This window comes from Palaemon carinicauda, chromosome 5 (genome assembly GCF_036898095.1).
Source record: "Palaemon carinicauda isolate YSFRI2023 chromosome 5, ASM3689809v2, whole genome shotgun sequence".
Lineage (NCBI taxonomy): Eukaryota > Metazoa > Arthropoda > Malacostraca > Decapoda > Palaemonidae > Palaemon > Palaemon carinicauda.
The window spans coordinates 110,344,502-110,369,018 of NC_090729.1; the positions used below are offsets into that span (position 1 = coordinate 110,344,502).

The following is a 24,517-nucleotide window of genomic DNA, read 5'->3' on the forward strand; positions in this document are numbered from 1 at the left end:
TGAGGGGGAGGAGGGGTAGCTAGCTACCACTCCCATACCCCCCCCCCTCCCCCCGCTAACTAGCGCAGGGGTAATACACCCTCGTTAAATTCTAATGGCTCGCCATTTCAGCTACGCTAAAAGTAATACCCCTTTGTAAATAGCTAAGGTTTGTATGGTTAGGAAAAATACAAATTATCTTTGAATTTGTCATGTTTAGTATAGAATTGATTTGATGGTATTGGTATGATTCTCACTCATCAGCGTAATTAATATTTGGCTTTGTGGAATAAAATATACACGTACTTAGTGTTTAACATGGTACGTGGTTTGCAAGATAGTTGTACAAAGTGTATGGCATTTGAACTAAGCTCGTTATCTTTCCTATCTTGCTTTGTGGAAATATGCTTCTGTTATGCAGATGAAAACTATTCTAATACAACAGGATCTTTGCCCATTTAGGTGTTTCCATGATTGAAAGTGGTTGTTCTTAATCCCAGGTGTTTTGTATGACCAGATCTTTTATGTCAGTGAGTAAGCCTGGTTTTCATATATTCGTTATCTCTTGCGTAATTTGATATGTGGGTTATAAGTACTTGAATGCTTTTCTGATGCTCTAAATTTGTCAAAAGCTCAATCATTGTTTCTGCATGACAAATCTATTACTCATAACCCTTTTACCCCCAGGCTATTTGGAAATTTCCAACCCTTAACCCCCAAAGGGTTATTTTCTCTCAAGCACATTTTGCAGTATATTTTTTTTAAATTCCTCTAACAGCCTTAATTTTTGTCATAGAGAGGTCAGGTTGGTCTCATTCTCTTGGAAAATGCCTGAAGTTTCTCATAAAATTATCAAAAATATGCAAAAAAAAATACAAATAGCAGTTTTTTGCAAGGACGTACCGGTACGTCCATGGGGGTAAAGGGATGAGTTTTGTGAAACGTACCAGTACGTCCTTTGGGGGTAAAGGGATGAGTTTTGTGAAACTTACCAGTACGTTCTTTGGGGGTAAAAGGGTTAATTGGAGCTGCTTATTTCCTACTCCACCTATTCTCACAGCCAGCTGACAGTTACTGGATACTTGAGATCTTTTGGTATGGGCAAAAAGCCTCCTTATAACCTCTGATTCCTTTTTGCTTGTCATACAAGCCAGATATCTCGGGTTTTGTCATTAAGAAAGTTGGGCTGTATCTATTAAAGGTTGGTTGTTTGTACTAAGAAAACGAAATGTTATATTTTTAAAAATCTAACATGTGGGATTTATTCATGTTATTATAATTAGTTTTTTTTTTTAATTAAAAAATTTACTTTGAAAATAGCCATATTAAATGTCATTATGGTAATTTTATGTTTTGAAATAAATTAGCACTTCTTATCTTACTAAAAGGATATTTTCTTTTATTATAGCCAAGATGTTAACAAAGAAGAACATATCTATCCATATTCTTGTGATAGAAAAGAAGAATTTATCAGGCGAGGACAATGTGAGTAAACCTGACTTTTCTTTCGTGTTATGAAGAGCTATGGGGAAAGATATCCGAGTAGTGAGAATCAAGTATTTTATCATAAAACAATGATTTTATTAGAGCAACTGATAGGCAGTACTACCTGTTGTATATTTCATTACTAAATTGGTGTTATACAGTATTTACTATTGCTGTGGAAGTGTCACCAGCAATGTATTATTAGTTTATACCTTCACAAATACAAACCTCTGTTCTTTACTTAGGATATATGTTTCAGTGTGAGCTGGATTTAGCCATGAAAACTTTCACACAAGGTGTTAACAACCCTCTGCTAGTTAAGGGGTGGTAGACCAACCTCCCAGTACACAAACTCGTCCAGTGTGCTCTCTTCACTTTGTTTTGGCTTCAATCAGGTGCAGACTTATCTTCTCTTTCTTCTGGTTATAGTATTTCTATTTAACTGGCTATAATACTTGAGAAATTTTATTTTTATTTTTAGGAGTGCTTGGATATTGAGGACTGCTAATTTGTGGGGTTGTCCTGGCATTTTGGGCTGCCCTTGCGTCAACTTTGTCAGCGATGGAGACAGATCCTCACTGACTTTGCCTTTCATGCTGACGACACTCGTGCACGTTGGCTTCATCTTGCGCCAAGTGTCAGGAGTTGTCATGCTCCTAGTGGGAGTGGTAGAAGAAGTCTAAAAGGAATTCTTCGCCTTGAGTCCACCCTTGACGTCGAAGCAGTCCCGACTTCATGTTCCTGCGGCTCATACTCTCCCACCTTCCTTTTTCCATTCGCCCTCTTCAGGAAGCTGATCGGATGAGTATGATGACCGTTTAATCCCCGGACAGCCTTCTCCCCATAAGGAGTCTAGCTTTCTTGATGTGCTACATCAGTTGTGGCCTTCCTTGGGGCATTTGGGTTCCCACTAAGGAACAATTGTTGATGTTGAAGCTTGGGGCACAGCAGGAGTGCACAGCTACCTTCGTAGGGGTTGGTCTAGACTTTTCCCACGAAGCCACTGGAGGGGAGTCCCTTCCAGTTGTTCTTGTCCTTCCAGTGGATACTTCCTCTGCAAGTCCTGAAGAATTGCAGCCTGGTTCTCTTCAGAGTTCCAACTGCGCTGAGTGCTCAGCCTGAGGTTTCAATCAAACCTTAACCCTACGAGTATGGAAGACGCTCTCCCCTGTGTGAAAGGTCTTCCTCCCTTGAGTGGTCTCCCCCTCGAGTGCCTGGTAAGGGGGTACGTGACTCGGCACCAATTGCACTAGCTTTTCGGAGCATTTTGGTGATTATGACGGACGACTCCCTGGAGTCGGAAGTACTGTCCACCATACCCCTGGATATCACAAGTCTGCGAGTCTCGCGATAGGGTGAGCACCTTGGTCATCTACTCATTTGGAGGTAGCTCCAGTTTGGTCTACAGACCGTTTGCAGCAGCAGTAATCATTCTTAGCCATATCAACCTTTACCTTGCTTGCCACCATTACCTGCAAGATGTAACCCACGGGACCCTAGATAAATTCACTTTAGTTCCTGTGGTGGTCGCTCAATAGTGGTTTAGCTACCTTAGCTCCTCTGCTGGACTAGTAGCAGTCTGTTGAGGCCAGAAGCTATATGGTTGTAGTCTGGAATGAATCAATAGAATGACTGACATTTTCTTCCTTCATCTTCCCTTCTCTTTGGATACATTATTTATAGACTGCAAGGTGGTCTCCTTCCGACTGCCAGTAAGCACCGTATTAGTTTTGTGGTCTGAAAAGTGTGTACTGTATATTTTATGTCCTCAATCTCCCTGCAAGGGGGAGTTGGGCAATTGGTATTACTAGCCAAGCTACAACCCAAGTTGGAAAAGGAGGATGCTATAAGTACAAGGGCTCCAACAGGGAAAAATAGCCCAGTGAGAAAAGGAAATAAAGAAATTAATAAACTATAAGAAAAATAATAAACAATGAAATAAAATATTTAATGAACAGTAATAAAATTAAAACAACATTCATATATAAACTATGAAAAGAAGACTTATGTCAGCCTGTTCATCATAAAAACATTTACTGCAAGTTTGAACTTTTGAAGTTCTAACCGATTCAACTACCTGTTTAGGACGATTGTTCCACAACTAGGTCACAGCTGGAATTAAACTTCAAGAATAATTTGTAGTATTGAGCCTCATAATGGAGAAGGCCTGACTATTAGAATTAACTGCATACCTAGTATTACGAAGAGGATGGTACTGTCCAGGAAGTTCTGAATCTAAAGGATGGTCAGAATTATGAAAAATCTTATGCAACTTGAATAATGAACTAATTGAATGACGGTGCCAGAGATAAATATCTAGATCAGGAATAAGAAATTTAAGACGAAGTTTCTGTCCAACAAATTGAGATGAGAATCAGCCGCTGAAAACCAGACCTGAGAACTGTACTTGAACAAGGTGGAATGAAAGAATTAAAACACCTTCCAAATAGATTGATCCTCGAAAATCTTACAAGACTTTCAAAATAAGCCAATTTTTTGTGCATTTGAAGAAGAGACAGACCTATTGCTTCTCTCAAAAGTAAATTTGCTATTGAGAATTGCATCTGAAATTTTAAGTCAAACAGGGTCCTGCCATCTCCTTCCCCCTAGAATTTCTGCCTGCAATCGAAAGAGAAGAGAGCTCAATGTGTTAGCGTGTGAGCGTGGATTTTGGTTTACTCTCTTTACCCCCCTCCCCTTCAATTAGTGGAGGGTTGTTCACAATGTGTGAAAGTTTTCATGGCAAAATCCAGTTCTCGCTGAAACATATATCCCAAGTAAAGAACTAAGGTTTGCATAGCTTGGAAACATACAAATGATTTCCAAATTTACATATATACATACACACATGTGTGTGTGTATAATATGAGATTGGAAGTATGTTTAGGAATATAAGGATGAATGTATTGGATTTGTGTGAGACAAAGATAAAAGGGAAGGGTGAAGTGACTGGTAGAGTATCTGGAATTGAAAGGGGAAGAGCAAGAGAGAGTGTGGCTTTATTGCTGAGTGAATGGATGACAGGTAAAGTATTGGAATGGAAGGAGATATCTTTTAGGTTAATGTGGGTAAGTGTTAGGTTGGGTAGAGAATGTTGAGCTTTTGTTAGCGTGGAAGGGCCAGGTTGTGAGAAAAGTGAAGGAGAGCAGAATTAATTCTGGAATGAATTAATTAGGTGTGTAGAAGGACTGGGTAGAAGGAATTATGTAGTTGTCATGGGTGACTTAAATGCTAGAGTGGGCGCTGGAGAGGTCGAAGGTATCATTGTAAGTATGGTGTACCAGGGGAAAATGAGAGTGGTGAGAGACTGGTAGATATGTGTGTTGAGCAAGAGTTGGTTATAAGTTCTAGTTTTTTTTTTTTTCAAAAAGAAAGTTGTTCCAACACGGAGTACTTACCTCAAACTACTTTCTTAGGAGTATCTGGGATCTCCTCCCAACCGACCAGAGTTTTGTGTAGTTTACCCTAGTCCCATTTTCTATGAGGGGTAACCTCAGGTGGAGTGATACGCGCCTTGAGGCTAACCCCGGGTCAGAGAGCATGCTTGCTCAGGTCTCGATCTCCAGTAAGTTCTCTGGTCGCGTTGCGATAACATCTCGACGCTCTCTCCTTACCCAGTGCGACCCTTTGTGTCCCCGACCCCCTTTGTGTCTCACGCGGTCCCCACGTGGACCCATTGTGTTCATTCTATACCCTTTCCTACCCTTCTCTGTGTTCGTTGTGTAGGGGCAGCTTATGTTCTCCTACAGCCACGTGTCCGGAGTGCGAGTCCTGGAACGAGGTGCAGTGGGTGCACTACGGCACCAAGAAGAAGGCGTCCAAGAGGTCACATAGGAAGCCGAGCCTCTCCTCGCCGCTTACTTCTCCCGATGCCTCGTCGGATAGAGCTTCTCAGCCACCTTCCCCTACCCAGAGTAGGGGACGAGGTAAGTCAGTTGTGGGGAAGAGGCCCATTGCTCTTCCCCAGGAGTCTGAGTGGGTGCGGTATAGCACCAAGAAGAAGTAGCCGATGAAAAGGTCGTCTAAGAAGCAGAGTGTCCCTTCCTCCCTTGCTTCACCGGGCGTCTCGTCTGACCGAGCTTCCCTACCACCCTCCCCTACCCAGAGTAGGAGACGAGGTAAGTCCGTTGTGGGGAAGAGGCCCGCGGCCCTTCCCCAAGAGTCTGATCTTTAGGATAGTGGGGTTGTGGCATCGTTCCAGGCGAGTGAGGGGCCTGAGGGAGGGGCGAGAGTGTGTATGGGAGGTGGAGTCCTGGTGCAAGCAGGCCACGTCTCCTCTGATGACCCCATGTGGGGGAAAAATGTCCCTAATTCTTCTCCAGCCTCTTTGGCGTGTTTTTCAGTCACTTCTGCAGCCGAGGGCCCTGCCGTGAAGGAGCTTTCCCCGCTGTCGGACCCCATTGCGTGGGTTCCCCCCAAGACGCCTTTCAGGTCGCCGCTGAGGATGGAAGAGGGCTTCGGGACCTGGTCCCCCACGGAAGAGCGTCCACGCAGGACGACTCGGACCCTTCGGTGCGGCCCTACAAATCTTTGGGCTCCTCTTTCGAGTCATACTCTTTCTCCTCGGAGGATGGAGCCCCAAGGGACCAGTAGAGGAGGCGAGAGAGGTCCCGCAGAAGGAGGTCCCGTTCCCGTTCCAGATCTCACCGCGACAGGAGGCACGCTAGATCTCCCAGAAGGAGGCACAGAAGAAGTCGTCCCCCTAGGGAGGAATGGGTGCGTGTCGCCATCCCACACAGACACCTCCTGGGAGCTTCAGCAGTTCCGGGTACCTCTGGCTGGCTGGCTCCCAAGGGCTCGTTCTCCCGCTCCGAAGTACGCCCTCTACAGCAGGCTCTGGCAGACCGGCATAAGTCCGCGAAGGTTCCGACTCCTTCCGCCCAGCGGAGTCGCCCCTTCGGTCTGGCAGCCGTGTCCCAGCCTCCAGGACTTCGACAGGCCGGCCAGAACGTGAAAGACAATCAGCAGCCACGAGGAAGCCCGCAGGAGCTTGGTCCTCCATGGGGAGAGACAAGTCCAGGACGGAGGCCTCCGTCCCATCGGCGACACCCGTCCTCCATCCAGAACCGCCAAAGTCCTACCACGACAAAGGATGCCTTCACCCCAAGCAGGCCCCCCCGTCGTAGGTGCTCCTTCTCAGGCAGAAGAGCATCCGACGGAAGGCTCGGTGGACGAGGCTCCCGCATACAGAAAAGTACTAGCCCTCATCAGACGGCACCACAGGCTGGACGAACCGAAGCCCGCGACGGATGAGGACTGGCTCTCGGGCCTCAGCAGGTTGGTAGATACCCCCGTGCAGCAGAGGCCCTCACTGGCTGGCTCCTAGAGCTCCTTCGCCATCCTCGTGGTACGTCTCCTCCAGCAGACCCAATCATCAACGGAAGTCATCGCACCAGGCCTCGGTCGACAGGCATAAGCCCGTGAAGGTTCCGACTTCTCCCGCCCAGCGGAGAGAGTCGCCCCTTCGGACTGGCAGCCTTGTCCCGGCCTCCGGTTCTTCGATGGCCCGCTCTGAACGAAGGAACCAACCAGCCAGCACGGGGAAGCCCACGTCTCCATGGATCTCCGCAGGAGCTCCATCCGTCCAGTGGAGGCAGCCGCTGGCTCGACCCGGCAGCATGGCATCCATACCCGGTACCACGACAGCTCCATTCAGGCTTCGTGGTCAACCGCTTGTATACCAGGGTACTCACACCCCACGGATTCCCCGGGAGGGGGTAGACCCATGACGGATACCTCCGTCCCGGTGGCTCCATCCGTGATGGAGCTAGCCGCTCCATCGCCCCGGCCAGCCCTATCCAAGCATTGGAGGTGGCCGCTGACACACCCATGACGGCTACCTCCATCCCGGCGGCTCCATCCGTGATGGAGCCAGCCGTGCCATTGTCCCAGCCAGCCCCATCCAAGCATCGGAGGCGGCCGCTGACATGGCAGGGTACTTAAACCCCACGGATTTCCCCGGGAGGGGGTAGACCCATGACGGCTACCCACGTTCCTGACGGCTCCATCCGTGACGAAGGCAAAGTGGTTTTCCCCCTAGCGGGTCTAATAGGGCTATTGCCTCTCCAGTGCCTGCCTCAGTGGCCGCTGGAGTGACCCCCCCCACCTTTACCCAGTGCCTCTTCGGCTCCGTCCGCCCATCGGATGTAGAAGTTGGCACACGTAATCTTTCCCTTGCCTTGCCCCCCGTAGAGGAGCTTCGACTCCACAGTTAGCCTTCAGACCCTCCTACTCGGGCTCCAGGAGAGGGCGTTCAGGCCGCGGCTCTCGAAGGAGATAGGAGGGGAGGCCCCCTACTTCTGCCGACGCCTCAGGTGGGGGGATGCCTCAAACGATCTTGGCAAGCATGGTGGGACCACGGAGCGGATCCGTGGACCGTAGCAGTATTAAAGGAGGGGTACAGGCTGCCCCTCCTAGCGGACCCCCACCTCGGATCCCAGATCAACAGGCGGAGTGGTTGGCACCCAAGGACCCCTTGAGAGTAGCAGCATTGCAGGAAGAAGGCTCGGCAATGCTGGCGAAAGGGGCAGTAGAACCAGTCAAGAAACCGGGTCCAGGGTTCTACAGCAGGCTCTTCCTGGTGGAGAAGGCGACAGGGGTCTGGAGACCGGTCATAGACCTTTCAGCCCTCAACAAATTTGTGTGCAACACCGACTTCAAGATGGACACTCCGAAGTCGGTCCTAGCGGCCTTGAAGGAGGAGGCCTTCATGAGGTCCATAGGCCTCAAAGACATCTACTTCCAGGTCCCTGTCCATCCCTCCAGCAGGAAGTACCTAAGGGTAAAATGGAGTACCCAAACGTTGGAGTTCAAAACCCTCTGCTTCGGACTGTCAACAGCCCTCAGGGCTTCACGAGGGTCTTCGCAACAGTTTCAGACTGGGCACACGAACAGGGCGTCCGCCAGATTCGGTACCTAGATGACTGGTTGTTGCTTTCAGCCTCAGAGGAAGTACTGAGGGAGCAAGGCGCGAAGCTCCTGCAGTTCTGCAACGTCTTGAGTATCATCATCAACCTGGAGAAGTCCCAGCTGATACCCTCCACTAGGATGACCTACCTAGGGTTGGTCCTAGACTCCCGTATGGCGAAGGCCTTCCCCTCTGCGGAGAGACTGGACAACCTGAAACAGATACTCTGGCCCTTCCTGTCGGGCCAGCCCAGGAGAGCCAAGGACTGGCAAAGATTGATAGGACTCCCCGCATAAGATAGTCCTGTTGTTCCCGGAGACGAAGGAAGTCCTGGAGTGGTGGCACGTCAGAACGAACACCCTCAAGGGAATGCCCTTCGCAACCGACCCTCCGGAGATGCTCCTGTTCACGGACGCAACCAAGGAGGGCTGGGGTGCCCATCTTCTCGACAAACAGGCAAAAGGTAAATGGGAAGTCGAGGAGACGAACCTGCACATAAACAAGCTGGAGATGAGGACCGTGCAAAGGGCGTGCCTAGAGTTCGTCCACCTACCCCGGGGAAGCACCGTGGCTCCGGTGTGCGGCAACGCCATGGTGGTGGACTACGTGAAAAAGCAAGGAGGACTGAAGTCGAAGGAACAGTGGTTTCACGATGGAGTTCCTAGAATGGGCCGAAGTGGAACAAATCAATTTTTCAGCCAGGTTCTCTCCGGGGAAGAGAAACGTCCTGGCCGACGTCCTCAGCAGGATGGGTCAAGTGGTCCCTACACTCAGAAGTGGTCAAAACCCTCTTTCTGAAGTGGGGCTCGCCGGTGATAGACCTTTTCGCCACGAGACTAAACGCACAGCTCCCTGTGTTTTGTTTTCCTGTGCCAGATCCAGCAGCAGCGTTCGAGGACATCTTCCAACACCCTTGGGACAACCTCGACGTTAACGACTTCCCACCCTTCGGGATGCTCAGACAGGTCCTCACAGAGTGAGACGGACGGCCAACCTGTGGGTGACTTTGGTAGCGCCCTGGTGGCCAGAGAGAGAGTGGTTCGCGGATCTAAAGGAACTGGCACTCCTTCCACCTGGGCGACTTCCAGACAGACCAGACCTTCTGCGGCAGCCTCACTTCCAGAGGTTCCACGAAAACCCTCGGTCCCTCCGCCTTCACGCGTGGAGGTTATAGAGCGTCTCCTGAGAAAGGAAGGATTTCCGTCGAGGACGGCATCAAGGATGTCAGGGTACCTGAGGCGTTCGTCAGTTGAGGTGTACCAGGCGTAGTGGGCTACCTTTTCTAAGGGGTGCTCCTCGAAGAACATCAGGCCGTTAGGGGCCTCCATTCACGAGATAGCAGACTTCTTGGTCTATCTCAGGGACGGAGTGGGTACGTCCATCCCAAGTCTTACTCCTGAAGGACCTAGACCTAGGTGCCTCCAGACATATCTTGACGCTCATCAAGAGCTTCGAGCAGTCGTGTTCCCCCCAAGCTGCTAGAGTGCCCCAGGGGGGTGTGGCTAGGGTACTGAAGATGCTTTCGGAACCTCCCTTCGAGCCTCTAAAAGACATTCTAGACAAGGAGCTCACCCTCAAGGCAGTCTTTCGTTTAGCTCTGGCATCAGCAAAGAGTAGGTGAGATTCATGGCCTGTCGTACGAGATCTCACACTCGAAGGGCTGGCGAGAAGCTACCTTCAGATTCTTACCCTCCTTCGTAGCCAAGACTCAGAATCCAGGTGTTGGGGACCCCAAAGTTGAAGGGTTCTCAGTGCCAGCTATCCCTCGCTCGGACAATCCGAGGGACTTGCTGCTGTGCCCTGTCAGGGCAGTATGGCAGTATTTAGAGAGGACAGCCAGACTTCGTCCCGAGATCAAGAGTCTGTTCATTTCCCTCGGGACTGTGAAGAAGCCAGTCTCCAAGAACACTATCTCCTTCTGGCTAAGGCAAGTGATCGTCAGGGCCTACAGTAGTGCAGGGGTCCCCCTTCCAGGAAAGCCCAGACCCCACGATATTATGGGTCTAAATACTTCATTGGCGTTTGAGAAAAACATGGCAGTGGGCCAAATCCTAAGGGCAGGTACTTGGCCTAGCCAGTCGACCTTTACGGCTCACTACTTGAAGGACTACTCGAGAAAGTCCCTGGACGGGTTCTCGCTCGGTCCCGTCATTTCCGCGCTCCAAACGGTTTAAAGGTGTAGCCCCAGTGGTAACTGCAGGTAGCAAGTCCAAGAGAGACAGGTTCCTTCCTGCACCCCCTTGTTCTTCCTTCCCCTATTCCCTTACCGTAAATGACTCGGGTAGCCCCCTGAAACTGCCATGGGATACACTATCATTGGAAGGACATGTTTCCTAGGATTCTTGCAGAAGTGAGTTACTTAGACACTAAGATGGTTTTTTTGCGTAGTTTTCCCTATTTTCTCGTGTTTTCCTTGAGGTCAGCAGAACCTAGTCTCCTACCTAGGTTCCTCTTCTATACTCGTCACGGTCTCTAGGTCCTGAAGGCCACTCCCACCTCCTAAGGTATAAGTCTCATAAGAAAGTAGTTCGAGGTAAGTACTCCGTGTTGGAACAAATCACAAATTTTAAGTAATTTGTATTTTTCTTAATAGTACTTACCTCGAACTATTTTCGGGTAATGGCCCGCCCATCCTACCCCGAGTGCCTTGCTTGAGTTCATAGATACCTAAGCTATCAAGAACTTACTGGAGATCGAGACCTGAGCAAGCATGTTCTCTGACCTGGGGTTAGCCTCAGGGCGCGTATCACTCCACCTGAGGTTACCCCTCATAGAAAACGGGACTAGGGTAAACTACTCAAAACTCTGGTCGGTTGGGAGGAGATCCCAGATACTCCTAAGAAAGTAGTTCGAGGTAAGTACTGTTAGGAAAAATACAATTTACTTAAAATTTGTGATATAATAACAAGTATACATGGATAAGAGTGGTAGAAATGGCATTAATGGATTATGTGTTGATAACTAGAAGAATGTTTGGAAGATTGAAAGACAAGCTAATGGTATGTCTGATCATTTTTTGGTGGAAGGAAAATTAGTTGTAGCAAAAAAAGTGGGGGAATAGTGTGGGGGATGTAAAAGGGAGGTAATGAAGGTTGAAGAGTTAATAAAACCTGAGGTAAAAAGTGAATATCAAGAAAGGTTGGAAATAGCATATTACAGAGTGAAAGTGAGAGAAACTGGTAATTTAGAGGAGTGAAAGTTAGTAAAAGAAAATTTTGTTGGGATTGCAAGTGATGTAGGTGGCAAGAGGATTGTTGGAGGCAACATGAGGAAGGGTAGTGAATGGTGGAATGAAGGAGTGAAGACAAAAGTGGAAGAGAAAAAGATGGTGTTTGAATGACTGCAGAGTACTAGTGTAGAGAAGTATGAAAGATATAAAGAGAAAAATGTGGAAATAAAACGTAAGGTAGCTGAGGCAAAGAGGCCGGCTGACTGGAGGTGGGGTCAGGGATTGGGTCGTTCATATGAAGAGAATAGGAAGAAGTTTTGGAAAGAAGTGAAGAGAATATGGAAGGGTTGTTAAAAGGAGAGGAGGGAAGGGAAAGGTGGACAGAATATTTTGAAAGTTTACAGAATGTTGAGGATAATAGGGAGGTAGATATGATTGCTGTTGCAGGTATTGAGGTGCCAGTGATGGGAGACGAGAATGAGAGATTATGAGATAGGAAATTAGGAGAGTATTAGATGAAATAAGTGTAGTAAAAGCACCTGGTATGGATGGTGTAAGAACTAAGATGTTAAAGGAATGGGATGTGACTGTACTTGAATTGTTGGTGAGATTGTTTAATATGTGTTTTATATTGTCAATGGTATCAGTAGACTGGGTGTGTGAGAATATTCTACCACTATACTGTATAAGGGTAAGGGAGATGTGCATGAGTGTTTTAATTCTAGGGATATTATGCTAATGAGTGTGGTTGGAAAAGTGTATGGTAGAGAACTAATTGATAGGATTAAGGAAAAAACAGAGAATGCAGTCTTAGAAGTACAGGGTGGTTTTAGAAGAGGGAGGGGATGTATGAATGAGATTTTTACAGTTAGGCAGATATGCGAGAAATATTTAGCAAAAGGCAAGGAGGTGTATGTTGCGTTTATGGATCTGGAGAAAGCGCATGATAGAATTGATAGGGAAGCGATGTGGAATGTGATGAGGTTATATGGAGTTGGTGGAAGGTTGTTGCAAGCAGTGAAGAGTTTCTACAAAGGTAGTAAAGCGTGTGTTAGGATAGGAAATGAAATTAGCGATTGGTGTCCGGTGAGAGTGGGGCTGAGACAGGGATGTGTGATGTCGCCATGGTTGTTCAACATGTTTGTTGATGGAGAGGTGAGAGAGGTGAATGCTAGAGTGCTTGATCGAGGATTCAAACTAATAGACGAGAGTGATCATGAATGGGAGGGTAAATCAGTTGTTGTTTGCAGATGATACTGTACTGGTTGCAGACTTGGAAGAGAAGCTTGGTCGATTAGTGACAGTTTGGAAGACTATGTGAGAGAAGGAAGTTGACAGTTAACGTAAGAGTAAGGTTTTGAGATGCATGAGAACGGAGGGTGGTGCGAGTTTGCATGTCGTGTTGAATGGAGAATTACTTGAGGAAATAGATCAGTTTAAGTACTTGGGGTCTGTTGTTGCAGCAAATGGTGGAGTGGAAGCAGATGTACGTCACAAGAGAGAATGAAGGGTGCAAAATGTTGGCAGTGAAGGGAGTGGTAAAGAATAGAGGGTTAGACATGAATGTAAAGCGAGTTCTGTATGAGAAAGTGATTGTACCTATTGTGATGTATGGACTGGAGTTGGAATGAAAGTGACAGAGAGACAGAAATTGAAATTGTTTGAGAAGTTTCTGAGGAGTATTGCTGGTGTATCTCGATTAGATAGGGTTAGGAACGAAGTAGTGAGGGTGAGAACAGGTGTAAGAAATTATTTAGCGGATATGAATGTGTTTAGGTGTTTTGGGCATGTTGAGAGAATGGAAAGTGGCTGTGTGCTAAGGAAGGTGATGAATGCAAGAGTTGATGGGAGAAGTACAAGAGGAAGGCTAAGGTTTGGGTGGATGGATGGAGTGAAGAATGCTCTGGGCGATAGGGGGATAGATGTGAGAGAGGCAAAAGAGCGTGGTAGAAATAGGAATGAATGGCGAGCGATTGTGACGCAGTTCCGGTAGGCCCTGCTGCTTCCTCTGGTTGCCTTGGTGATTACGGAGGTAGCAGCAGTAGGGGATTCAGCGTATGAAACTTCTTCTGTGATGGACAACGGGGGAGGGTGGGCTGTGGCACCCTAGCAGTACCAGCCAAACTCGGCTGAATCCCTCGTCGGGCTGAGAGGAGCGGAGAGAGGAGAGGTCCCCTTTTGTTCATTTGTTTGATGTCGGCTACCCCTTAAAATTGGGGGAAGTGCCTTGGTAAATAGATAGATAGATGTAAATAATGACAATTTCATGTAGATTTTTTTTTTTAATAATTTTTTCTTGTACTTTGGTTTCAGATGTGTATTATTATTTAGTTTATGATTTTTATGTGTTAACATAATCAGAAGGCATATAAAAATTTTTACTTTTGTATTTTCAGATATAAACAAGAATCAGTCTCATGGTGAGGTTGATCTCTTAAGGAAATTTGAAAGTGACATTGTTACTGCAGAAAAGCTGACTGGCGGTGACATGAACATCCTACAGACTATGGGCGAAGTAATGGGTAAGCGCAGAGTAGATTATAGTGATTTAGGATTTGGTCTACCCAAGGCCAAGAAGAAGAAGGATGAAGGGTCAAAGATTGGGTCAGATATTGGGCAGGCTGTTGTTTATAAGAAGTCAGGGCTGAGAAATGCAGGAAATGGTAAGATTAAAGGGGTTATTATTCAACACCAGGTCAGAATACTGGAACAGCCCAAAAGGGAAGTGATTGAGGATAGCCTCAATGCTTCCAATTGGTTCAAGTGTATTCTCTGTGGGTTCACGTGCACTCGGATCAATGTCATTGTGTGGCACAACAAAGCTCACTTGAAAAAAGTATACGACTTTGATACTGGGATCAAGATTCCAGGACGGAGAAGGAGAAAGCCTGGGGGATCAAAGGCTAACAAAGATGGCAAAAAGAGGGGCCGTCCACCAAAGGGAAAGAATGCTGTGGACCATTCTCATACTAATGGTGAAGTATTGGGTGCTCCAAAAGAAGGACATGATACTCAACAGTTGTTGCAGGATTGGGATGATGAGGAAGAGGAAGCACCTGGTTCCAGTAATGCTACTAATGGCAGAGCTGAAGTCTCTGGGGCCATGGATGATGATTCTGATGATGGATACAGCGATGATGATGGGTACCCTCCTCCATTGCCGAATCATGAACGTATGCCTATGCCTAAAGCTGAGGATGTAAATTCTGCTTTTGATGCTCTGCTTGCAACAACGCCAAGCATTGTTAATTCCAATTCAAGCCAGACCTCAAAATACGTAAGTAATGATTCTGATAGTGATTGCAGTGACTGGGAAAAGTATTATGACAAGAATGTTGACTCAGATGAGGAAGAAAATTCACCAGGAGAAAGCAATAACCAGGATACTAGTGAAGTTGTATTTGAGAATGGCAATGGAGTGAAGAGTGAAAAAGAGGAAGAAGAGGAGGAGGAGGGAGAAGAAGACAAAAAGGATCCTCCAAAATCAGAGATACAACCAGAATTAGGGGTTACTAGTGATGTCAAGGAAGAGTCTTCGGAAGTGATGTCTAAGTCTGAAAGCTTATCGCCACTAAAGATAGAGGAGGAATCATGTTCAAAGTCAACTTCAAGTGATTCGGTTGAGAGCAAATCTTTCATCTGTGACGAAACAGAAAAGGAGGACTTAAAAAAAGATACAGTTAAAGCTACACAAGATGTAAGCCAGAAATCTTCTGCTGACATATACGAGTACGTGGATGAGATAGGTGAATCACCTCATGAACCGTATGAGCCACCTAAGAAACCTTATGAATCTTTACAGAAGTATAGACTTCTTCAGGAGACATACAAATCTCCACATGATTCTTCCAGCTTGTCCAACTATGACGATCTTAGGTCTGCGAGGGACAACTTGTCTTGTAGAAGTGAGTCGCCTGAAGAGAAGTCTTTGAAAGCAGAGGACTCTGATAGCGAATATGAAAGGGGTCTGCCACAGAGTTCGGTCAAAAAAGATCCTGACAATGCTCCAAATGTGGAGGATTCCTCTGAGCTGTTACCAGATTATGAATCAGAAGAGGAGGATGTTGCTAGTCGAGAAACTGGAAGTTACGCTAGAAATTATGAATTTGAGGAGGAAGGAGCACTAGATATTGCCAATACCGAGGAAGTAAAGGATGTTTCTCACACTGAAAGAACAAAGGAACCGTATGAATTTGATGCTCATAGTGGAAGTTATGATGCTAGTAAAAGTTACAAGCCACAGAAAAAGTCGAAAGAGGAATTGGAGCCAGACAGCCAGAGAAGTTCAGACAGAAGTTACCAGCAGGATAGCAGTGGAATGTATGAGGAATGTAAAAAGAGTAAAGATAGAAATGTTGGAACTGGAAATAGAAGTAGATTATGGAAAGCTGGCGACTTCTTTTCAACAGAGTTTGACCAAAGTCAGGAAACTAGTGTAAGCAAGGGCCATGAATCTCCCGGTGAACCTGATGTGTATGAGCCAAAGCAACAGTATAACTTTGGCAAATATAAGAATTCTAAAAGTAGTGAATCCTCTTACAGCAGAATTCACACTGAAGGAAAGGTATATGAAGCTTATGATGAACAGGAGCTTGAAGACACAGGGAAGCCACTTGAACCATATGCTTTACACAAGGCTCACAGATCGCTCCTTTCAACCCCTGGTGGCAGCAGTATGCCAAGTGGTTATCATGATTCTGGGTCAAGACATGCAGAAAAACATGAAGAATATGGTGAAGAAGATAGTACACACAAAATGAAATCTTACCCCAAAGAGCTGTCTCCTTCACCCCTCCCTAAAGAGTCCCATGAACATGAAGTTGTAGCTGCCCCTTCTGAAGATATTGAGGAATTTATGAAAGATACAGATAAACTAACTCAAAATATTGATAAACTCACAGAAACTATTGATGCTGAAAGCTCACCCACTGCTTTAATTCGTGATAAAGTACGAAAGAGTTTCAGTGAAGAATATGTGGAACAAACTGAAGAAGTTGAAGATATGCCACAAGTTTTGAATTTAAGTACCCAGGATCGCAGCATGGTGCATGAAAAAGGGCCTAGTACTTCAGAGAAGGTTACTCTTGAAGGTAGTGCCTTGTATAATAAGTTAGGGGTGTCCTCAGAAAGAGTGTATCATTCTAAGTCTGGAGATCCTGCTGTGATGTCCAGTTCAGGAACCTCATACATGCTGGTTGCTGTCGATGCCCATGGAAACACTGTACCAACTGCACCCACTTCATCGTTGAGTGAGGCTAATAGTAATTTGATGGCGGTAGAGGCCACTTTAGAAGATGGAGCTACACGAACCCTCTACATAGATCCAACTCAGCTAGGTCCAAATGTAGATCTTAATAATCTTATGCTGCACATAGATACTAGTGGTCAAGAGCACGTCATAATCCCATCCTCTTCTTCCTCCTCCTCGGAATTTAGTGGCCAAGAGGTCTCTGCTTACGAAACTCAGTGGCAGCGTGTTAGTGATGTTCCTTCTAGTGATATTCAGACCCACAGGCGTAATCTGCCAGAAGTTTCTGGAACTTCATTAAGTCAAAGAAGTGAGGGAAAAAGTTATCACCAGGTTAGTTATCCTGGTAACTATAGTGAAAAATATTCTTCTAGCAGAGAAGATAAAGATAACTTGTGAGGATATCCACAAGATTTCTGCAAGATTGAATGTGTATATTTTAAAATGTTTCTTATTGTATACGTATTCAAAATTTAAGATAAGCCGACTTATCGTATACTGTAGAGATTTTTTCTAACGTATTTCATCTCTAGAAAAGTCGGTTTTCAGAGGCTATTTGGTTATATATATAGGACTGCCACCATAATTGTACTTTTCAAAACGTATAGGTTCATATTTAAGACTGGATTCAATATTAATGTTTCATTCAGTTTGATTTATTACTCATGCCGAAGTCAAGTATACTCTTATTTGAAATCTTTTTGTCCTTGTGTAAATTTTTTGTAATGTACGAATGCCTTTTAAAATTCTTGAATTATGTTTTTTCCCCACGAGTTTATAGGAATTGAGATTGAATGAGTATCAAAGAGTTTAGTGAGGCTGCAAGTGCTTTAAATTTATTTCTCATCTCCAAGTAGGATAATGAGAGAAGGCTATAAATGGAAAAAAAATCAATAATTTTGCTTAAGTATCTAGGTACAAAACTATTTAAAACTATGTACAATAATATTAGTTGGTGTAAACTACTTTGTAGTGAATATGCATATTTAGGTTGAGAGGTTTTTTTTCTGTTTTGTATCTGTCAACACCCAGATGGCCTTGGTTGGGTGGGTGGGGGATTATATTAGTTTCATGCGGCTAATAGATGAACACAATCAGTAAATTTGTGCGTACTGAAATATGTGTTAGGAAGAAACTATAGTCCATTTCTTTCAGCAATGCAGATTTGCACCGACTCACAGCGGTGCCCTTTTAGCTCGGAAAAGTTTCCTGATCGCTGATTGGTTGGACGAGATAATTCTAACCAATCAGCGGTCAGGAAAATTTTCCGAGCTAAAAGGGCACCGCTGCGCGTCGGTGCAAATCTGCCTCGATAAAAGAAATGGACTATAGTAAGTTACTTCATTTCACAATGAAGTTATTTTCATGAAGATGATTGGTTAATCATCACTGAGAACTAGTTTTTTTTCTAATAGTTTTCCCTGCTACATCATGTAATGTTTTCAACAAAATGAGGATGACAAAGGCTATTGAATTAGTTTTCAAGTTGCACAATTATAGAAAGGATAAAAGGATTTATCTCATTACAGTGTAAACTTTTGTATGGAAACATACTCCACTGTGGTGTAAAGCAATTAAAGGGGTTGTATTTTGATCACACTAAATACACTACATTTGCAATTTCTGGAAATTAGTGAAAAAATTGAAATTCTAGGAGTTTTCAAGTCAAAGTGAAGTACAAATCTATATAACCACAGTAGTGCACTGAAGAAAAATGCGTAGTTTGTACCAGTAATAATAGAAATCTCTCTAAAAAATACAGCACATTATTTGAATAGAAGGAAAATTGAAATGGCTGTTGATTTAGTTAAACACAAGATACTTGAGCTTACCAATTGAAGCATGGAAAGAAAAGCTGTGATAGTTTCAACTGAAGAAGCAGAAGGAAAGCACATAGTGCAGTGTTGGGATATGATAAGAAGAAACAATTTGATTAGAATTGTTATTAGAATGTGGTACTGTGTATTAAAATCAACAGATAATTTTATGACTCATTGTTCTAATAGAGTCAAATATAATGTTTATATTGTGTAGTGCAATATGAAGGCAAAGCTTTTAATTAAAGCTTACACATTTTATACTGTTTCCTTGTCTTCTGCAGAGCTGGATATAGTAAGGTCTTTATTTCTAAGAGTAGAAACTGATGTTGGTAAATTTCTATTTTTATATGTCAATACCATATATCAAAATGCTTTTTATGATTTGAAAGGTCTATATATAAATTTTTTTTTTTTATATATTTGGACTTTCTGCTCAGTGTAGTTATATAATAATGATTAATCTGTTTCCGTTGAAGTGCTTCTTGACAGCAGGTAGTCTAAACTCTTGTTTGCTCCCACACGCATACAAACCTTTTATCCTTTAATACTAGAATGGATTCGAGTGCAGCTGGAACTCGTCGGTTAAAAACTTATACAGTAACAAGGTGTCGGCAATAGCTGGTGGTTAGTGGCCAGCTTTCCCCGCCCCTTTTGCTGGTACACTGAATAGCCCCTTTGATCTTGCTGCTGAGTAACACAGACATGCTGCTATTGGCATCTCTTCAAGCTTGGCTTTAAAATTTTCTTTCTTCCTAATGAATACAAACCCTTGTTCTGCATATTGAAGAATGATAATAGTGAAGCTGGAATGCAGCTATAAAACTTGATTAGGTGTCAACAACCGTTTGGGTTAGTTACCAGTAGGGAGTGTGGAAGCAACCCCCCTCACTCACTCAGGACTACACCACTATGATTTCAGGCATGATTAAGAGCGAACGTATCTCTTCCAATCTGGAGTACAGGCTTGAAATTAAAATTTCTTTTTTTCTTTAACAGGTGTGAAAGTTGCACTTGCTTAGTGAGGATGCATGGCGAACCGCTTATGCGTCCCGCAAAGGAAGACAATTCTCACCGGCTTGGCCTTGCATGCAGAGGACACTTGCACACAGGCATCTCCATGCAATAAGTGTCGGGAGTGGCCATCCTTCCAGTTTGAGCAGTATGGCAGGAGGAGAAGTCTATAATGGATTCTTCCCTTTTCAGGGTCTTTCTCAAAGTTGAAGAAGCCCCAACTCTTCTCCTTCTCGCCTGGTGCCCTTCTCTCCAGCTCTTCTCGCTCAACCTCCTTTGGCGGGCGATCAAGTAAGAGGTGTAGCCCTTTAACGCTGGTGCAATTGTCGGGTCAGGGAGGGCTACTTCCTGTGGCGAAGTCTTCTGTTCAAGATGCTCTGCGTGTCTTGTGGCCTTCCTTGGGGCTTCTGGTTTCCTCCCCATCAAGGAATAGGCTTGTAAAAGTGTTGGTTTTGGGGGGCACATTATTATTATTATTATTATTATTATTACTATCACTATCCAAGCTACAACCCTAGTTGGAAAAGCAAGATGCTATAAGCCCAGGGGCTCCAACAGGGAAAAATAGCCCAGTGAGGAAAGGAAATAAGGAAATAAATAAATGAAGAGAACAAATTAACAATAAATCATTCTAAAATAAGTAACAACGTCAAAACAGACATGTCATATATAAACTATTAACAACATCAAAAACAAATATGTCATAAATAAACTGTAAAAAGACTCATGTCTGCCTGGTCAACAAAAAAGCATTTGCTCCAACTTTGAACTTTTGAAGTTCTACATTAGGAGAGAGTTTCTGCTCCTGCTAGGGATGACTTCAGCGCATTCCCTTGTTGAGCTGACAGAAGGGAGTTCCTCCTGCTTGATCTCGTGCCCTCTAGACCTTTCTCCTCCGCTGCAGATTTCTAGATTGCAGCAATACTTGGAAATACAAGGCATCTGTTGTAGACCCTTCATGGGAGGAATTGGGCATTGTCCCAATAAAATTGGATCAGAGACATAAACCTAAAAGGCAAGTAACACCGCCTCCTGGGGACACTTTCCAATCTGAGACTCAGTGGATCAAAGTCTCCAAGGGAGATCCCTTACATTGAGCATTGCAGTCTGTCGCTGATTGATTCTGTTTACACCGTGCCTTCCATCGCTGTTTCACATACCAAGCAAGAACCAGTAGAGGCTTACGTGAAGTTCAAGTAAGCAAAGGGGTTCTAAGGAGATTTCCATCTTTCTGGCCTTCTCCACAAACAAGGCTTGTGAAAGGAAGGATGAAGCTTCGCTTCTGGAGAACTGGGTTTCCAAAACTCTTGGAAGACCCTAGTCTTCAGAAGCAAGTCCAGCGTGCAGTGCCTGCTCTGACAGCTTTCAATCCTCTCCGAGGACCTGCACCAAGATCGTCCGGTTGTGGCTTTGGAGGTGGAAGATAATTTGATCAGTGATTCAGACTCCTCTATAAGCCACTTCTCTCACCAGTAACCGTAAGGCTCCTGATATGGAGGAAATTGAGTTGGAGTTGACTTTCCTGCATTCTTGCAGGTCTCTCCTGTATTAGGATAGTTAATGGTCTCGGCGAGGCCCCTATCTCGTTTCCTAAAGGGAAGAATTTGGCAATAAATCTCTTTTTTCGGGATCCAAGCGTCAACAATCCTTGCCTCCAGCTTCCATGGTCTATCTTGGGAGCATAAGTCCATTAACAAAATAGATTTGCAGATTTGTGCAAGGAAAGTTTCCCTGAGGGCTGGGAAATCATCAAAGTTACTTTCCTCCACCAATTGTGGGACAGAGGAAGTACTACTTTGTTCAGGACTTCCCCCTCTCCCTTGCCTTTAGATCTGGCAATTTTGGCCTTAGCTGAAGGCTTGACTTGGATAAGTCGACTGCACAGCCAGTTATATTTTCAGCAGCAGATGCCCTAACATGGAAGACAACTAGACCTACTCTTTAACCGCCACCGAAGAATTTTCTGACCCCTAAAAACTATTAGGTCTTCAAAAACATTGCCCTTATTGATGAAGGACGGTGGAATTCCTAATGCAGAATTCTGCGAACCAGTGGGCCAATTGCATACTGAAGAGGCATGATGCCATCATCTCCAGGTTCCTAAAGCAGGTGCCTAAGAGGGAGACCCTCCACTTTTGGAATGCCTCAGTAAAGACTCTATCCTTGTTTCCACGGGAGGAAGGTGAGTCACGACTCCTTCCTCCACTGTCAATCAAGGACAGTGGTTCAATTTTAGTTGGGGGTGAATGTAAAGAATGACTTGCCTTTTCTTTTCATCTCCCTCTCCCCTGGGGCACAGCATCCAACACGCTGTCAGCTGGGATTCCATTTGACTGGAGGTAAGGCCCATGTAGCTCATAGCTGTTCTATACATAATATAATACTTTTCTCCACTCTCCTTGGGAGGGGGATTGTGTGTGGGGGGTTAACCCACAGTGTGTATATATGTGCAAACCTTTGGCTTATATTTTGCCTTGAGACATTGTCATGGAAGTGTTCTTACACCACCAGTACACGGGCCGTTGACCTATTGGCACTGTCACGCCGCTAGTTTATTAAGTGTCAGGATTCTCTAGTGTAGAAATCCAGGCTAAGAATTTCCAGCCAGTAGGAAAGGGGACTACTTCCCTCCTAAGGATGAGTCTCCTATGAAAAGAATGAGGGTTTGATTTGTGTAAGAACGAATGACAAATTGGAAATCCCAGCTGCAATCAAAGTTATGTAGTGAAAGGAGGGGGTGGTGCTTTCCCACTCCCGACTGATAAGATCCCAAACGGTTGTTGACACCTAGTTAAATGTTATATAGCTGTATTCCACCTTCGCTGTTATCATTCTCATATGTAAAGACCCCAGGTTTGTATAGTTAGACTGTTCCGTGCTCCCTAGTGTTTTGAGACGATCGCTAACTACAGACTACAGTATTGCCAACACCCCGTAAAAAGTTTTTAATTGTCGAGTTGTAGCTGCCCTTGAATCATTTGTATTAAAAGACTGGGGTTTGTATTATTAGAAAAAAATACAAATTACTTTTAAAATTTGTGATTTTTCAATCAATATGCAGTTATAAATAAAAATACACAATTTGTGATGGTCAATATCTTTAACTACAATATATTGCCGATCTTTATTTTCTGAATTTTAGTACATATAATATATTGTAACATATCCTATTAATCTCAATAAATAGTATCATTTAGACTGTCCCCATATTTAAGCTTATGAGTCAAATCAGTGAAATTAATTGAAATATAAGAATGGGAAGACTATTCAGATTAACTGGCATTGGTTCAGTGCTTTATTTAATGTTGTAATAAAGGATAAAGGTTTGCTTTGTTTAGTTACTCATAACTCTTAGATTTTTCTTTTTAAATTTCATGTAATTTTTTTATGTATATTTTCCTGGTCATTGGTAACATGATAAAAGAGTATTTTTTGTGGATGAGCAGATATTCAGTGAGTGCTATTCTTAATAGCACCCTTAAGTGAAAGCTGGAGAAGGAGGTATTCAGTAAGGTGCCCAGTGCAGAACTTTACTTATCGCCAGCATATTTTCATATCACAAGTAAGGAAATGTTACTTTCTTGATACTTTGAGAAGTTCGTGTTTGTAGAATGTGAAGGGCGTCGCTTAAGGCAGGATGTGAAGAATAACTATTTATTTTTTATCTTGGAGTGAGTGAATGAAACAAATCTTTATCTGGTAATATTTATTGAAAAATTTATATGTATGTGAACAATTTATTATTGAAAACAATGCCAAGTCTGTGCAAAGTGCAACATAACATTGTCAAATTCCAAATGTAATCACTTCATAAAAGATTTCTCAAGTGCCACTCGATATTCAGTGCACATGTGGCTAAAAATTTACAGAATATTTGTTTTGTAAATATGAAAAAATGCATCATGGTTTTCCACAGAATTTACGAACCTCTTATTTTTCCCTATGTGCGAGAATCCTGCTTAAGGTAGACAAAGATTGCTGAATAGCTGCTTGAGCTAGTGCGTTGACTGTTAATAGTAGGTAAAGTGTCCTCATATGACAGTATCTTGCTATATTATATGTTTGGCACTTATTTCTAAGAGCTGTATTTGAGATGTACCTTGCTTTTCCAGGGTTCAACTTAGTGATATTTCAACCTTACAGGGTTTACAATTGATGGATGGAATGGTAGGTCATTTATGAATTTAAACCAAAAAACTTTTAAGTGCATACTCAAAATACTGCTGCTTGCTATAAAGGAATTTGTAATGTAAAGAAGCAAACACATCAGAATAGCAAGTTATGGCATATTATTCTTGCCTTAGATATATAATAATTTGATTGCCATTCTGGGATTCCAACTCTCCAACTCATTTTAAAACTGATCTAGAATCTGTTGTCTGCTAGCCTTGCTCCAAAGTGATCTCCCATATCAAAAAGACTTTGGTCTGTATTGATAGGAAAACTGGAAACTTATTGAAAGGTGGTGGAGTTTTTGTTTTACCGTTCCTAAGGTAGATCCGAATATCATCACCTTGGTTAATGTTATTGGTGCCACTGATTAACCCTTTTACCCCCAGCCTCTTTGTAAATTTCCAACCCTTAACCCCCAGGGGGTTATTTTTTTCCCAGCACATTTTGCAGTATATTTTTTTTAAAATTGCTGTAACAGCCTTAATTTTTGTCATAGAGGGATCAGGTTGGTCTCATTCTCTTGGAAAATGCCTGAATTTTCTCAAGAAATTATCAAAAATATGGAAAAAAAAAAAATGTTATAGCAGTTTTTTGCAAGGACGTACCGGTACATCCATGGGGGTAAAGGGATGGGTTTTGTGAAACGTACCAGTACGTCCTTTGGGGGTAAAAGGGTTAAGAACTCCAATTGGAGTAGCGCACACACTTTACCCAGACACTACGTC

General features: G+C 44.1%; 1 protein-coding gene across 2 annotated transcripts in view; it reads left to right on the plus strand.

Annotated features, from left to right (window-relative positions):
• The window catches only part of LOC137641389 (uncharacterized), a 211,212-nt gene that overhangs the window by 141,598 nt on the left and 45,097 nt on the right, over positions 1–24,517 (plus strand). For both annotated transcript variants that reach the window (XM_068373907.1, XM_068373906.1), the window contains exons 3-4: positions 1,388–1,464; positions 13,937–14,062. In XM_068373907.1, the coding sequence (XP_068230008.1) occupies positions 1,388–1,464; positions 13,937–14,062 (203 nt within the window). The remainder of the gene's footprint in view (positions 1–1,387; positions 1,465–13,936; positions 14,063–24,517) is intronic.